Here is a 16,681-nt window from a genome sequence, read left to right on the forward strand (position 1 = left end):
GATGTGAACGAGGAAAAGAGACGTAGAAACTTAGGAATCGGAAAAGGGGAAGTGGAAGTTTAAGTTTTCCTCCAGGTGGTGAGGAAGATCGCGACGGCGATGCCGATGGCACGCGTCGTTTCTCGGTATACAACATCTGCCGGAATCCAAAATAAATTGGAGGAATATACCTCGGGAGGAAGAAAGAAGAAAGAAGAAAGGGGAGGAAAATTGTACGTAAACCACGTGACACGGAGAAGGACGAACGAAGAGGAGTAGGGCTGCGGGGAAAGAGGAAGATAGGAAGGAAGGAAGGAAGGAAGGAGCTTCGAAAGTAGAGCAGGGGGGAAGCGAGCCTAATTCCTCGTTTGGAAGTGCTGTCGTAAATTAATATAGCGATAAAACATTGAGATGTTAATCAAATCGTTTCGAGGGCAAAGAACTCTTGACACACCCCCCCGACGAAGAAACGGAAAACGGAACGGAGAAGAGCGCGAAATAGTTGGCCAACAAATTACGCGTCTGCGGTGCGACCTGCATCTCGTACATAAAATATCGTACATGCAAGTGTGTGTACATAATAATCGAACGTTTAATCTGTAGCAATGGGATTAATCTGATACCACGTGGTTCGTATATAACGGATAATGACCGTGTTAATTATATTAAGAATTTTCATATACATTTATATATGTATACCAATTAGCGGTTTCTTTCTAACGGAAATAAACAAGGCGTTCTAATTAACCCGTACCGGATGTTACAAGGACACCGACGCGTCATCGTCAACGGAGCTCACTTAGAAAGAGGCTGCGTTCGTTGTGAGCGCGGGGAAATTGAAACGGTGTACAAATTTTTTACACGATTTTGCAAATATTTCTACGATATTATTAAGTGCATGTAATTACGTGTCGCTGATAATCATTGTCGGCAGTTGTTTGCTCGCGTAATGAGTTTGCCGGGGGGGGGGGGGGAAAAGGGGAAAAAAAAAGAAAAAAAAACAAACAAGGATATAAAGATGAACCGTAATTAGCGAGTTAAGGGTGGAAAACTTATCGCAGCTGTCAACGTTGCGAGCGCACTGTGGGAACAACAATAATTACGGGGAAATAAAATGTTCGTCGATCCGTAAAAAAACGTTTAGGGTATAGGTACACACGGTATACAGAGGGTGAATTCTGTACGAAACCATTAATTACGGATTTGACGATGATGATGATGATGATTCAACGGGAGGTGATCTATTTTCATCCACCTATGCGTACACGTACGATGAGGGGAAAAAAAAAAAAATAAGTGGATTTCAAAAACTCGATTACCCAATTTGTCAAAAGTTCTCACCAAATTAGAGGGCAATTTTTTTTCTTACTCCTTCGCTTCTCACGAAGTCGCAGTTCGTTTCGACACACGTAGCCAAAAATATCCATAGTTTTTTTCATCCCCTGCATCGAATTGTCATCGAATTTTTCCGATTCCGTGGAGTCATCGAACGTCTCTATAGAGGACCGAGCGGAAAAAAGGTGGAATAATGAAGAAAAATCCACAGGTGCGAGTTGAACGGCACCTATAATGCACGTACCTTAAATAGAAAATAGAGCGCGATTGCTCCAGTTTTTGTTCCGCTGACCCAGTAAAGCCGGAGTATACGGATAGAAGATACCTGTTTTGAAATAGAGACGACGGGGCGCGCTTCGACGTCGCACCTTTCTCGATCGTTTTTCGTCTCCTTTCTTCTCTCGTTCCTCCCTTTCTTTACATTTTATTTTACCTTTTCCTCCGTTGTTTTTTTTTTTCTTCCCTCCCCCTTCCCCCTGCCCGTTTCTTTACGGTATCCTCGCGGATCGCGTCACGGCGCCGATGGAATTATAGCGGAATAAACGGAGCATCGCCGGCTCTACATAGAGTCGCGTTGTCGTCGTCCTCGTCGTCGTCGTCGTCGTCGTCGTCCTCTCGTCTCGTCTCGCCTCGTTTTCTTGGTTATATACACGTCTGCCGAGGAGACGCGGCGACGCGACGACCACAAAGTACTTTTACTTTAAAACCCGCGTGTTCCACCACCGTATATGAATGAAAAAAAGACTTCATTCAGACCGTTCGTACAGTGATTCATCCGCTTTGCTCGACTCCGTATAGGTGCTGCGCTTACCTATACCGCGTACGTTTCGAGTGTATATAATACGGTACGTATCTCTTGATACACGTGATGTACAACGTATGATACCTCGTTATAACGTACACCTGCGAATACGAAGTCATCGAATCATCCTCTTTTTCTTTCATCTTATTCATCGATTCTTTGTTTGTTTTTTTTATTTTCTTTTTCTTTTGCGCCTACGCACGGTTTTTTTTACTCCTTCCATTTTTACTATACGCTCTCTCTATAGTTATTCGGTTGAACGGTTCCTCTCGTCGTCTTCATTCATAAGTCGCGGGGCATAAAAATAGCAAAAATTCGTCGTCGCCCACGCGCGATGCGCGTCCGAGTGTACCGGCGTCGGCGCCCTAAACGGAATGCAAAAGAGATTTGTCATCTCGATAACCATGACACGTAATTACGCGGACGTGCGAACCAACCGCTATTATGCTGATATTTTTTACTATTACAGTATATTTCGCTATAGTTGTAAAATACCGTCCGCTACAGGTGTACGGGTGGGCGCTGAGTATACACAGCTTTAATATATGCACAACAATTTTGAACGCGAATTATAACTACGTTTCGACAAAGTGAATGATATCGCTATCATTTTTCACACGCAATAAATAATAATTGTCGATAAAAATGAACAAACGAAATAAAATAAAATAAAATTTCACAAATATCGGCAATATCGCCTGTACATCAGAACGCGACGACGTCTTATCGAATCGACGGCTCAGGTTTTTTTTGCTCGCGGAACAGGAACACGCCCCCGTTCATGAAAACCCCCATGGGGTCGGTATATAATCGCGTAATCTACGTTCCGCAGGCTGCGTGAGGCGCGCAGAGATTATTGGAAATCCGATCCGTCAAATCTGGCGAGGCAGTCGAAAGATGGTCGTCTCGGGTGATTTCTGTCTTCCTTTTTTTTTTTTTCTTTTTTTTTTTTGTTTTTTTTCAAACTCAAACACAGACCGCGACTTTTCTGGGAAGGTTCGATGCGACACACGTCGCGAGACGATCGTTCCTTAGAACGTAACGTGAAAAGTTTCGGCCCGGTGACCGAGCCGAACGTGCAAATTTACATACACGTACGCACACATTCGCTTAAATTTACAAAGCAAATAGAAGCTGCAGTTAATTCTAGCGTCGTCGTTACTTTCATATACCTGGCAAAGGAACTTCCCCCCACAAAGATACACGCACACACGCGCAACGCGCGCGATCAATTTTACCGTGGGAACATATACGTATGTCGCCCGTACAACGCGTACTTCGGTACATCCGAAAAGTGGATGAGAAAAAATGCGAATAAAAATAGGCGGCGAATAAAATTCTTTGTACAAATATCGTTATCCGATGTCCGGAGGAACTAGCGAGAGAGAAAATATACATATATGGGGAATCGCCGACGAGCGATCGGGGGCAAATGTGTCGCCCCGCACGTTACCTGGATGCGGTGAAAACGGGACCGCGCGTATAACTTCTTCGAGCATCGCGGATCGCGTCGGGATACCGTGTATAGAGGTGGTAGTATATTCGTACAGATATACGTACAGTATGCGGTACACTACGTGTATACGTATATAGAATTATATTACACGTTCGCCCGTAGCCTCGTTCCCTCGGAAGAGAGACATCTGTTCACCACCTGCCCTCTAGGAAGCGGGGATGGATGCGTCAGAGAGGTACGCACTGCGAGAAATTGAGGTAGCGCGAGGTGAGTCGTCTCGTACGCTCGAACGCCCCTGCGTCAAAGGTACAACGTGGTGAGAAAAAAAAAACATACACCGCTATGCGAAAAATTGACGAAAGATTCGACGAATGCACGCGTCTCGCAGGCGGAGGCGGAAAAAGTGTTTCGCGGCCCTCGAACGGAATATTTTAGTCGCGTAAGCGTACGCGAAGCCCCCGAGAAAAGGGCGGGGAATTCCCTTCCCTTCACCCCCCCGTCCCCCGTCCCTCGCCCCGCCACCATCCCTTTCCCCCTTTCTCGCAGGACTCAGGGGTGGCTAGGGATCGTGTGTGCGGTGTACCAGCAAGCGTGTGACCAGTGCGAGAGCATTCCCATGAAAAGTGCGATCACCTTCCGTATTATTTCCTTCCTTCCTTCCTTCCGTCCTTCCTGCCTGCCTGCCTGCCTTACTTTTTTGCCTCCCTCCGTCTTCCTCCGGGTGAATCTCTAATTCGTCCCCTCTTCCCGCGCCCGTGGGAATCGAATTAATTCGCGCACATATGGCGGCGTCAGAGTAAAACCGGGGGCGTGTACAACGTGTACGTACGACGATGACGAATTGAAAAAAAATGAAAATGAATAAAAAATAAAATAAAATAAACAAGGAACGAAGGAAAAAAAGAAATGAAAAATTAGCCCCGATTCGCAACCGCCCCCTTTCGACGGACCAGAAGTCCCATAAGGTACTTTTCACACGGTGTCGAATTACCGCGTATACATTATGTAGACCGTCTCCTCGCGGACGACTTCTCGCAGGCACGGAGAGACGTGCGTAGCGACCACCGATCGCTGTTCGACGTTGGCGATCATTTTCGCGATTCGCAATATCGCGAACGACACGAACGTCACGATAAGTAAATTTCGGAAGATACGATCTGTGGTCGGCTCCTAGCGGGTAGAAAAATGGGAAAAAGTGGGGACGATCTCCGGGCGCACGAGCAGATGTTAGAAAACGGGGTGTTGACCCTGACGAGATATACGAAAAAAATCTATCGATACGATCGACGCGTTGACGCAAAATTGGAATATCTTTACTTGATCGCGGTCCACCGAGCATTTGTTAGTCCAATTCCGTCCTCTGTTACTACAGACGCCGGGGGCCCATCGCTGCGCACGTGCGCACCGTAAAACGTTGCGATCTCAGCCCTCGATGGAAAACGGGGGGTAAGAAAAGACGAGGCAATTCGCCGGGGTTTCTCGACTTCGGGTCTCTGCCGCGAGAAAAAAAAAAAAAAAAAAAAAACAACAAACCCCCGAGTTACGATTTTCTCAATTCTCTTCGATTTTTTCAGCGCCGGCGGTGCAAATATGGAGAGATTCGCGTGCGGTTAAGAAGAAGAGGGGATATCGCGAGCGTAAATTTTCAAGATCGCAGGTACGTCGTACAGGTATACGTACGTCGGCTAGGTACGCGCCCGTGAGAACGGGGTATAGGTGTAAATTGCGTGTATGAAAAGGAGCAGATGTGGGCAATGGTGAAACGAAGCCCCCGACGAAAGTTTGGCTTCGTGGCTGCGACTCTTCCTTCTCGTTCCTTTGGTATCGTTCGCGAGCGAGTTCTCTCGTACCCGCTTCTCCTCTTTTAACAAGCGTAACCAAGGTACGCGTGTGCTCCGCAACCCCTCCGTCCATATAGGTATACCGCCGCGTACGAAACAACCCCTCTTATACGCGGAATCGTATAGGTGTATATTATATATATACGTATGTATGTACACGTGTAATGTACAGACGAAGGAATATTTCGTGCGCTGAGGTGCTGAGACAAGGGTACATCGCCGGGGGGAGGGGGGGGGGGGGGACCGCATCTCGGAGAAAACAACCCCTTGCCAAAATTACGATTCACCCAAAGAAGGAGAAAGAGAGAGAGAGAGAGAGAGAGAGAAGAATGAGAAATTTCGGGGGGAATCGAACGAGCCACGTTCACGTTTTTTTTTTCTCATTCTTTCTTTCTTTCCTATATTTCTCGGGAGACCGTAACTTTATCGCAGTCTCTCGTGTAGAGGTGAACGAATTTTCGACTCGCCCCTGTTGCAAAAATTGCAGGTCGAATTTGACGAGACGAGGGCGTATCGGAGTTTCCACGAATCTTGGGAGACATCGCGAGGCCCGCGGTGGACAGCCGAGGCGACTCGTAATAATAAAGGGGGGAATATATCTAGGAGGAAGCTGCCTAGGGGGATCCTGTTGTAACGTACATTTTCAAATCTGTTCGACCGCAGCACGAGCGGCAGCAGCGCCGGCGGTAACTCTGACTCTCTCTCAACGTGTACGCACGTACGTACGTACACGTTACATTACACGCAACACCAGCGTAGAAGAGACCTCAAGAGTTTAAAAGACGAAACGGACTCCCGCCTAACGACGACGACGACGACGACGACGACGACGACGACGACGACGACGACGACGACGACTAAAACCGCGACGCGGTCCACGATCACGTGGCTCGCCCGACCCGCGCCCCGTTTCGTACAAAGCGCGTTAGAAATATATTATAAAAAACACATCCAACTAACTAACAAGGAGGCGTCCGAACTCCGCTTGACAACGAGAATCGACCGCTTTATTGTACGTACACGCGTGCACGGCGAGAGGGGGGAGATGAAAAAGAAAAAAATAAAAATAAAACAACCTGACCAGATGAAGGAAAAAAAGACCACAAGTATATTATATATATATATATATATTTATACGCGTGCACAGATGTATGAGAGTCCGAGGAAACGGTGAGTCGGTTACAAATGGATAAATAAATGGATAAATAAAAAATAAGCCAGGTCTAGCGGCGACGATTAGCATATCGGGATATATGGGAATATGATTTTTGAATTAATCGCGACGTTTCTCGGTTTTTCATCGGCCAACGAACAAACGACCGCGCGCTTTGCAAGGCCGTCGTACTAGTTCCTGGATTTTATTTTATTATGGGTGTGTATTTTCGTGGGTCATATGCATATATATATATATATACCCGAGATATATGCATACTCGTCCTCCGGGATTCGATAATCTTAATGAGTTCTTAAAAAAAAAGATCTTTTTTTTTTCAAATTTATTTGTTCATTTCGTTTTTTTTGCCCCCCCCCAAAAAATAAGATTCGACTTTTGTTCCCACCCGGTGCGTCTCTGCGAAATACAAGATACCTGCAGAAGCACGTGGGTTTTGAAAGAAAAAAAGAATTTGGATCTTTTTTTCTTCTTTTTTTTTCTCGCAATATATCATCGTGTGTTAGCCAGATTGAAAGAGGGGGAAAAAAAAAAAAACGGAGCAATTAGTCAATTAATTAAATCGAAGACTTGTGTACAAAATCTGATACTAATTTATCAAATGTTCATTCATTGGTTACTCAATTTAGTGATCCTATTACGGTATACACGTATACACATATGCTTATCGTTAAGTATCAATCTGAATCATTTAAACGACCCCCATTAGCAAATTAAATATGTACATCATTTTTATTTAATCTTTTTCTAATTTTTTTTTTTGCTTTTTCTACTTTTTTTTTTCCAAACACATTCCTGTGACATTTTTTATGGACGATTAAGTGAACGGTATTGAATAATTCATTTTATTTTATTTTTACTAATTCTGTCGCAAGATTTGAAAAAAAAAAAAAAAAATGGACAAACTTTGGTAATTATTTTAATTAACTAAAACAAGCGTTTTTTTCTTTCCAAATGATGTACATCATACATATATTTACGCGTTGTTTAATTACAAGTTTACGAAAAATTCAAATTAATCACACCGTTCGTGTACTACGTTCGGAAAAAAAAAAGAAAAAAACCAGAAGAGAGAAAGTGAGCAAAAAACAGATAAAAAAAACTAATACGTATATTTTTAAAACGTGTGAAAACTAACGATCGATTCGATTTTGAAAAAGGAAAGAACGAGAACAGCGAGCGAAATTCACGTAGGTACATTCAAAATGTAGGCGTACGTTCAAAATGAATTGAAACGGAAAATTTCGAGGAAGGTTTAACTTCGCTCGCGTCGAACGAAAAATTCATTTCTCTTTCGTCCGTACAACGTTCGGTTATAGAAGCGAGAAACGCGTAGGGATGTTAAACGGAAATAGCCACGAAGGATCCATCCATACCGGTGTTCGTGGGGACGAGGAGGGTAATTCTTAGCCCCGCTGCAAAGTCCTCTAAGACGCGGGGGTTTTAAAACCCCTCGTGTCTATATCGAGCCAACCGGGGGGGGGGGAGGGGGCGTCCTTTTTGTCCAGGAGGTAATGGGGAGAATTTTTCCCTACCCGACGAAAGGAAACACCGAGTTGGCGCCTACTTTTCGCCTCTACGAACGTATATATATACATATAATACACACGAGTGAACGGGACGAAAATAATTTTGAAAAATAAGAAGAAAACGAAGGAGAAAGAAAAAAAAAAACGACACGTACGACCAACGCGTAGATCTCGTACGCGTTGGTAGGTATGCACGTATTACGCGTACGAGAAGTTCCCTCGGCGGCGGAGTCGTCGTCCCGGTACAGCCAGCCGTCTGGGAGAGGGTGAAAAGGTAGAACCCGAAGGGTCTCCTCCCCGTCCACCGAGTCGCAAAACTCCCTTGGAACATTAGACGTATACCGGGTGTGAGAATCGAAAGGCGAATGGGGAATTTCCCTCCCGATTTTCGCTCTCGAACACTCGTTATTTTCCGCAAAGTTTGATCTTACACTAGCTCGAATCTACGGTATAATCTTCTCTTTTTATTTTTAACAAAAAATAAGGGAAAAGAGTTACCGATAAAAGCGCCTTTTTGATATAACTATATTTATAAATATACGTGTATCTACGTACACACGGAGATTTATGTACACGTTTGTACGTATGTATATATGTATATATATGTATATCTTGACTTCCGGCGTTGTTCTCTACAGCCGCGTTCCGAACGGTTGATATCACGAGAGTACAGAGGCTGCTGGCCGCACCGCGCAACGCGACAAAATTATATTCGTGTATATCGTACACGCATATACATATAACAATACACGCGAACAGTTTAAAACTCCCGAGGGAAGCGGAAGGCGCGGGGATTTAATCGTTTAAAGATTTCTTCGTTCATTTTCAGGGGGGGGGGTCAGCGCCCACCGTCGTAATTTTCTCCTCGTTATTTTTCGTTCGTTCGTTACACTGGTAGGTTAATCGAGATTAGTCGGTAGTCGCTGTAGATTGGAAAGAAAATGAAAACGGGGAAACGGAGAGAAGAACGTGAAATAGGAGGCGTTCGTTTTAATTTTTGTTACGGCGCTATTAATCGGAGACCAACGACGAAAGTGAAAAGAATTTAAAACGCCGCACACGTGAGATGCTCGGTTATTTAGCATACCTACCTGTGTGTAGGAACATTACTAGTTTAGCGCGACGAAAGCGAGAGTCGAGATGGAAAGAAAAAAAAAAATAAGATGAACGACGAACAAGCACAGAGATCGATAGAATGAGTTCGTTGTCGTTGTTCGTAGTTGGGGAAAGAAAAGCAAGAGACGAAAAGTAAGAAAAACCAGGAGAAAAAAAAAGAACCAAAAACTTACGCCTCTGTAGGGGGTGGCGAGTAAAACGTCGAGTGATACGACGCCAAATCCACGCTCTTCGCCGGCACCAGCATCCCACTCGGTAGTAAATCCATTTTGTTCTCAAATTTTGCGTACGGACGATAACGGGCGAAACTTTTTTTTTTTTTGATTTTTTTTTTTTTTTTTTGTCGCGTATCAACGAGATCGGATTTAGTTCTTCGGAAATAATTTACAATCGTCGATTTTCAACGAATCTTCGCGATGAGGGAACTCCGCGGTCATATCCATCGGCAGGTCCTTGGGCACTCCGGATTCCAAATCTTCAATTGATGACAGCGGGTACGATTAGTCGTCGATTTATATACGGGAAAGGAATATATGTATGCGTAAGATGGAAGAAAAGAAAAAAGAAAAAAAAAAAAACCACACGCAAAATTTCCTTTCCGTTTTATCGCGAAATTTTACACGATATTAATGAATTTTTACGATTACCCGCTCGCGAACCCTCCGAGAAATTTATTTTACCGGCCATTTTTTTTTTTTCGCAACAATTTTAATTCTCATTACCGTAGCGACGATGATTATTTATTATTTTTTTTTTTTCGAAAAAACTTATCCAATCGTCGACGTCTGGTGTGTGTGACAATCACGATAAAACAGCTGATTTTAATCGGAGAGTTTAAAAAACAGAGTAGAGGTGTAGCGTGTTGCCGCTTTGTTTACGCTCCTCTTCCTTCTCTTCTTCTTCTTCTTCGTCTTCGTCTTCTTCTTCTTTCGATCCGATACACCGCGACTTCTATCGAGTTACGGACACCCGTTCGATGTTATTTCTATATAAAATACGACATGATTATCACCTCCCCCCGCGTATCGTCATCTCGTCATTCGTAACTAAAGTCGAAGGTTGGGGAGAATCACACTCGAATCCGACATCATGACGACGACCACCGATCTCGATTCGATGTATTTTTCTTTCGCTCCTCTATTTTTCCCGGTCGGATTATACGAAAATTTATGAATCCTCGAGCTAACGCGGTGTTCCGTATTATCGTAGAGGGCCGATCGTTTCCAAATCCATCAACGGAGAGCGTTGATTTTATCCTCGTTTCAATCGAACCGAGGCTATCTTCCTTCCATTGGTGGAAAAAACTCGGAGGTAGCTGACTTTTTGTTTTTTTTATCTTCCCCCTTCGTTCGTCGCAATTTACCAAACGAAATTAATCGACAAACGATCGCGACGATATTGCTATCACGTTTCTTTCAACTCCATCGGTATTGAACGTTGTATCGATGTACGTTACATGTTACATGTCCACTCCCGTCGCTGGTCGAGTTCGAACTAAGGGTACGGTGTAAAATTGAATAGGCCAACAACGGTACGGAGTCGGTGGTAAACTCCGGCACTCGGGCTGCCTGCCTGCCTGCCTGCCTTGCCTGCCTGAATACCCGCGTTCTTCACAGGACCGGGAGAGAAGGCTGGACGTGTCGGGGGTTGTGGTGGTGGTGGCGGAGAGGGGATGCGAGGGGCGAGGGGAAATGGGAAAGGGAAAAAGGGGAATAGGAAGGGAGAAGGGATAAAAGAGAGGAAGAGGGAGCGAGGTGCGTGTTCCGTGGCGTGCGAGAAATTTAAGAGGGAACCGAGAGGAGAGCTCGAACGGAACAACAAACGCATTGGGGATTTCAGCCACGAGTATCGCCGAAGGTGACCTTACGGAAATCCACGAAGTTATGGAGGGATGTTGTTGTTCGGTTCTTTGGGTCGACGACGTATCTCCCTCCTATCTCGTACACGTTGAATCTCCGGAGGATCTTCCATGCTGAACGACGGACGGATGATGATCTTCGTCGACTCGTTGAAGAGACTCGGTGAAAAATTTAATTACATAAGACCGACCATTCGACTCGTTCGTCGAACGAAACTTCGTTTTTTTTTTTTTTTTTGAAAACAAAGGAAAAAAAGAACACATTCGCGTACGCGAGATACGCTTTTTGTAATCTTCGTGGGGACGAGAACCGGATTCTATCTGTATTGGATGAAAACGACAACGTTCGTTTTAGTTTCATGGAAGAGATGAATTTTCCTCTTTTCTTACCTATACCATCCTATACGTAGAAACTCGAACGACCGTTCGACGGGCAAAAGATAGAAAATCGCTTTTTGCTCGCGTCGAAGGAGTCGAAAAGATTTCAAATCAGCCGTTCGAAATAGAAAAATGGCGAAAGGAATAAAATCGAACGAAATGTCTGAGGAAAATCAAATGTCCCCCGTAGAGATCGGTGACCGCATTGATTAATTGGATGAAATAAAAATTTTTTTCCCCTCTCTTCGGATCGGAGCTTACGGTCGCACCTTCTTCTACAAAAAATAACGGCTAGAGCTGTTACGAGGCATACGGAGTGTAACACGCGATCCGATGAACAAGGATCGCGTTTCTTCATCCCGCAGAGGAGTAACCGAATCTGCGAGCGAATTTGGCTTCGAGGTGGTCGAAAGCCGCGAATCCCCCCCCCCTCTTTCCTTCCTTCTCCTTCCCTCTCCCTCTCTCTCTCTCTTCCTCCTGCTCCCGCCTCTTTCCTCTCGCTTCTACAAACCACCGGGAATCGTTGTATACCGACGACTCTCTCACGCCCGTTCTGCAGCTTCCTTTTCTCGCACCCGGCAGCGGCGGCGTAATCGGCAACGCGAAGAATTCGGAGACCCGCGTACGTACGTACGTACAAGGATGAGAATTTAAATGGCAGCGAGTCCGAAAATTGGCTCGGCTGCGGTATGCGCGACGTACCTTACGTACGTACGGCACCTGCATTCGCACGCGGTGAGATTGAAGACCGAGCGGATGCTGGGCAGCGGCGAGGATGATTAAAATCGAAGGATGAAGGGCGGAGGAAGGGAGGAGGAAAAGGGAAGAGGGAAGAGGGAAGAAAACGAATCAACGCGTCGCGTTTCGTGTTCCGCGATGCGTTTTTAAAAGGAAGTAGGCCCGCGACCGGATTCGCAATTCCCCGCAGTTTTGCGGTGAGAGTTCTTTATTATTCTCGAGGCGATCTTCGGCTGGAGCGAGAGAGCGCGGCTCCGTCTCACCGCCGATCGAACAAGAGCAAAATGGCCCTTTAACGCGGTACTCGGGGCATTGTTGCACGTTGCAGGGAACCGGTCCCCCCGCCGCCCTCCCCGCATTTTCTCTATCTTCGTTTCCACTCGATCCATCCCTCCCTTTTTTTTTTTTTCATTATTCTTTTCTCTCTCCTTCTCCACCACGCGATTCCCGATCTCCTCTCTATTCCTCTCTCTCTCTCTCCCAAGATACGGACGAGCCGCGCCTCCTCATCCCGCGGACGGCACACGATAATATACCCCGCGCTTCCTTGAACCCGGGAAAATATCATCTCCGATCTTTCACCGTGCAAATCCGTGGTCCGTTACGCTCGCGCGGATCTACTTCTCTTTCTGGCGCCGCTGTATATGTATACCTATACGTTTCAACGAGCGATAAGGCCTATTACCTACAGTCTACCCTCTCATTCTCTCATGCATTTCCTTCATTTTTTTGGCAATCTTATTTTCTTTATTTTCGCACCGTACTCGTTTTCCGAAATACTCGAGCCTTTTGTCATCGGCGATAACTTTTTTTCTCTCGTGTTCCATACGTTTTTCCGTCATTCTATTTCGTCCAACGGCAGACCGGAGTGAAGAGTCGCCCCGCAACCCCGAGGCGATCGAAAAAGGAAGGAGGAAAGTCGACCCGGGCGAGTCGAGGGTGGGAAAAAAAATTGGCGCGGTACACATATAGAGTTTTCCTTGGTACAAGACGATTCGATCGAGCGCATCGCGCACTTGTATCGCCGTGAAATCGGAGTTATCGATCGGATCGGCATTACGAAGGTGCGCACGAAAGGTTAACTCCCTTAGGGGGGGGTCGTGCCCTTTCGAATCTCGAGGCGCACAAAACTTCGTAGAGAAACCGACGAAGCCTCGTCATTCTCGTCGTTTTATACATATAATTCTCTCGCCTACACCGCGGGGCCCCGCGAGATGATACCTCAACTCCGTGGACAAGAGGAACACCGTGGATCGGCTGTATGTATATTACCGGTATGGGAGACGCGACACGGTTGCCCAAAGTGGTTGCCCGCCCGAAAAAAGGTCCCGCATGAATATAGTATACGAGGTATGCGTATGTACGTACACACGTACAAAGGAAGAGGAGGAGGAGGAGAAGAAGAAGAGGAAGAAGAAGGAGGAACCTGCGCGGAGTGTCGAGGCGAGTTTTGAACGCGAGTCGCCGCCGCCGATGTGCTCACGTCAGTCGGGGTACATCGAGAAGAGAAAAGGAGCGGTGGAGAGAAGATAAGAAAAAAAGAGAAAAACGAAAAAACAACAACGAGTGAAAGAGGGGAAAAAATTGAAAGAGAGATAAGAGAGTTAGTTGGTCAAAGGAAGAGGGAAACGGGAAAAGAGAGTAAGAAAATTAGTACGAGCCTACGCGGTGATTACGGAGGAAGGAAGAGGAAAGCAAGCGGTAGGTTGACCGATGTGTATACTACGTATTATACACGTAGAGGGTATATACATGTGTATGTATACAGCACACGTCTCGTGAATGTAAATAATACTTTCTTTCATTATTTATTTATCAATATTATTTTTTATTTTATCTTCAATTTTTCCAAAGAATTTCTTTCCTCCCTCCGCCCCTCCCCCCCTCCGCCCCCCCTTCTCTCCTCTAGCGATCGCTCGGACTTTTAACCGCGCCGGTGGACCTGCACGCATGGGATACGCGTATCGCGACCGAAAATGAAAAACACCCATTTATATGGTGTACATGCGTTACGTACACGGTACGAAGCACGTATCACGTACACGACCTCATGTATTCCTACGTGCGTCGTACCTATACATATATGTGCAGAGACGAGACGAGAAGAAAATGGGAATCGTTCCGGGAATCGAATTCCGGAGGTTGTCGTGACATTTTTTTTTTTTTTTTTCGAAAAAAATATCTCGCCCACCCGCCGCATCGCATCGATTTTACATCGAACGAACGCGAATGCACCGATTTGCCATCGAGTATACATTATTACGTAAGGCACGTTACAGGTACACCGCTGTACGGTATTAAATCGGACAACAACAACCAACAACAACACAAAATTATTATATTACAGATATTATGTTTCCTCATTATATACATACTCGCCGCTGACGTCATGCCCTACACACGTTGGAATAACGTATCCCCTTCCACCCCAATTGTTCTTTGTTTCAAACTCGCGTATATGTACATAAATGCGTGTGTGTGTGTGTGTGCGTACATATATATATTTACAATATCTACATATAATGTACCTCTATGTGCGTAAGCGCAGTTATATGCGTGGGCGTATTTTATAAACGTCTCATGAAACTTCTCGCGAGGCGCGTTGCAGTGCCGCCCGCGGTGACAAATTTCACGAACGACGACGGTTTTATTTTGAAATAATAATAACGACGATGATAAATAAGTGCGATGCTCGTTTCAAGATTCGAAATTTTCGACGATGCAGGAATGGAGTTGTGCGGTTCTTTTTCGTTTTTCGTTTTTCGTTTTGCTCGTTGGCGATGCGGGTAACCGAAAACCGTTCGAAAGAAGGGCGATAAACGGCGTTATGCGTAAACATGATATTGCAATAATGTAGGCTATAGGTAGTAAAATGTCAAAAACATATTAGAAGCAGTCTGTCGAAAACCATAGCATATGGTAAACGTGTACCGTATACTGCAGAGAGGCGCCACGAGAGAGAGGGTAAGAAAAAGGAATAGAAAAAAAAAAAAAAAAAAAGGGAACCCCCTCGGTGTTTTTGGAAATTCTGGTACACGAAAGCATGCGGTGTTAAATTCGTTCGAGAAAAATGAGCTTGTGAGCTTGAATTTCGCAGCTTCACTTTTTCCCCGCACATACGTGTATCGATACAGATTACGTTATGCAGGTGAGTGTATATGCTTCTTCTGGTATGATATTCTTTTTCACATATAAAGTGCGAAAACCGAGAAGCGAGACGTTTGACAATTTTTGAGAAATTTTATACGCTTGCGTAAGACGACCTCAAAACCGAAAAAAAAAAAAAATATATATATCTCTGAGAAAATGAGGAATCGAAATAACGGAAATACGTGAAATTTTTAAATTCATGATACATGTCAGCCATATTTAAATACCACATCGTATCGCGGGCCGACAAGTTGTTTGGAATTTCGGTGATGCCGTGAAAAAAAAAAAATCAAAAAAACTTGAAAGAAAAAAAAAACAAAAACCAAGGAAAAACTAAAGGAAGTAATGAGATGAGAAGAAGAAAAAAACCGAAGCGATCCCAAAAAACAACAACGTAACAGACAATCAAACGGCTCTTTTTACATTACGATGTCCTTGCCGGTCATCTGCAAGGACACCGGACGCGACGCTCCACTGAACCATTCCGAAGTAGTAGTTCCTGCATGTGCGCGGATCTCTGCCAAGGGGGATGCGAACCTAAGCCCGTTATGAACGAAGAATAAAAAAAAAACTAGAAGCGAAAACAAACCAAAAAAAAAAAATAAAAAACTACCGATCTCAGTAATCGATTTGACGAGAAAATTCAGTTCCTGAATCTCCTGCGCTGAATGTGTACATACGTATACATACGGGGGACAATCCGCACTTCGTTATACGCACGTTATAAACATCGTGGATAACGCGTAGCACCATAGGTGTACAGGTATACGGGATCTACGGAGGTTTCGAGGCGATATCCATACGCCAGAAAATGACGGGGGTCCAGGCCGCGCGCTCTTTCTTATGTAAGTCAACGTTGAGAGTTATAAGATGCCGTGCGCGCGAGTTGTTCTCATCCTGCGGTCTCCGGCGTTGACCCGGCGCAGCCTCGTTCCCGGATCCACGGCCGGGATAGGGAGAAAGTTTTTCAAACTTTCGGGACCCGAGGAACTCGGGACGGGACGATCGTCCGGCAGTTGAGAACCAGGAATGCGGCCCTCCTTCCTCCTACTCGACAGGAACCTGTCCGGACCTCCAGGCGACCTGCAGCATCTTCGGACCCCTTATCTTCCTCTTCTTTATACACGCGTGTACACGTGAAACTTCGTTAAGTTCGCTCGATTATTTTTCTTTTTTTTCTTTTTTTTCATCTCCCCATCTCCCGCCGGACTCGTCCTTATCGACAAAAATGATACGTTACGAAATTTTCCTGTTTTTTTTTCTTTTCTGTTTTTTTTTTTTTTTCTTCTTCAACGCGATTTTGGAATCGGCGAATTTCCGCACCGACC

The 16,681-nt window shown here is 45.1% G+C and overlaps 1 protein-coding gene across 5 annotated transcripts in view; it reads right to left on the reverse strand.

Moving 5' to 3' along the window:
- Positions 1 to 16,681, reverse strand: part of LOC105686703 (myb protein) — a 43,619-nt gene that overhangs the window by 23,260 nt on the left and 3,678 nt on the right. For 2 of the 5 annotated variants that reach the window (XM_012401773.3, XM_048652160.1), the window contains exon 2: positions 9,403 to 9,704. The exons of 2 other annotated variants lie outside the window; for them this stretch is intronic. In XM_012401773.3, coding sequence (XP_012257196.1) covers positions 9,403 to 9,497 — 95 coding nt within the window. In that variant the 5' untranslated portion in view covers positions 9,498 to 9,704. Of the gene's footprint in view, positions 1 to 9,402; positions 11,320 to 16,681 lie in introns of those variants that run through there. One more of the 5 variants, XM_048652159.1, reaches the window with a different exon arrangement.

This window comes from Athalia rosae, chromosome 3, assembly GCF_917208135.1.
Source record: "Athalia rosae chromosome 3, iyAthRosa1.1, whole genome shotgun sequence".
In the NCBI taxonomy this organism is placed as follows: Eukaryota; Metazoa; Arthropoda; class Insecta; order Hymenoptera; family Athaliidae; genus Athalia; species Athalia rosae.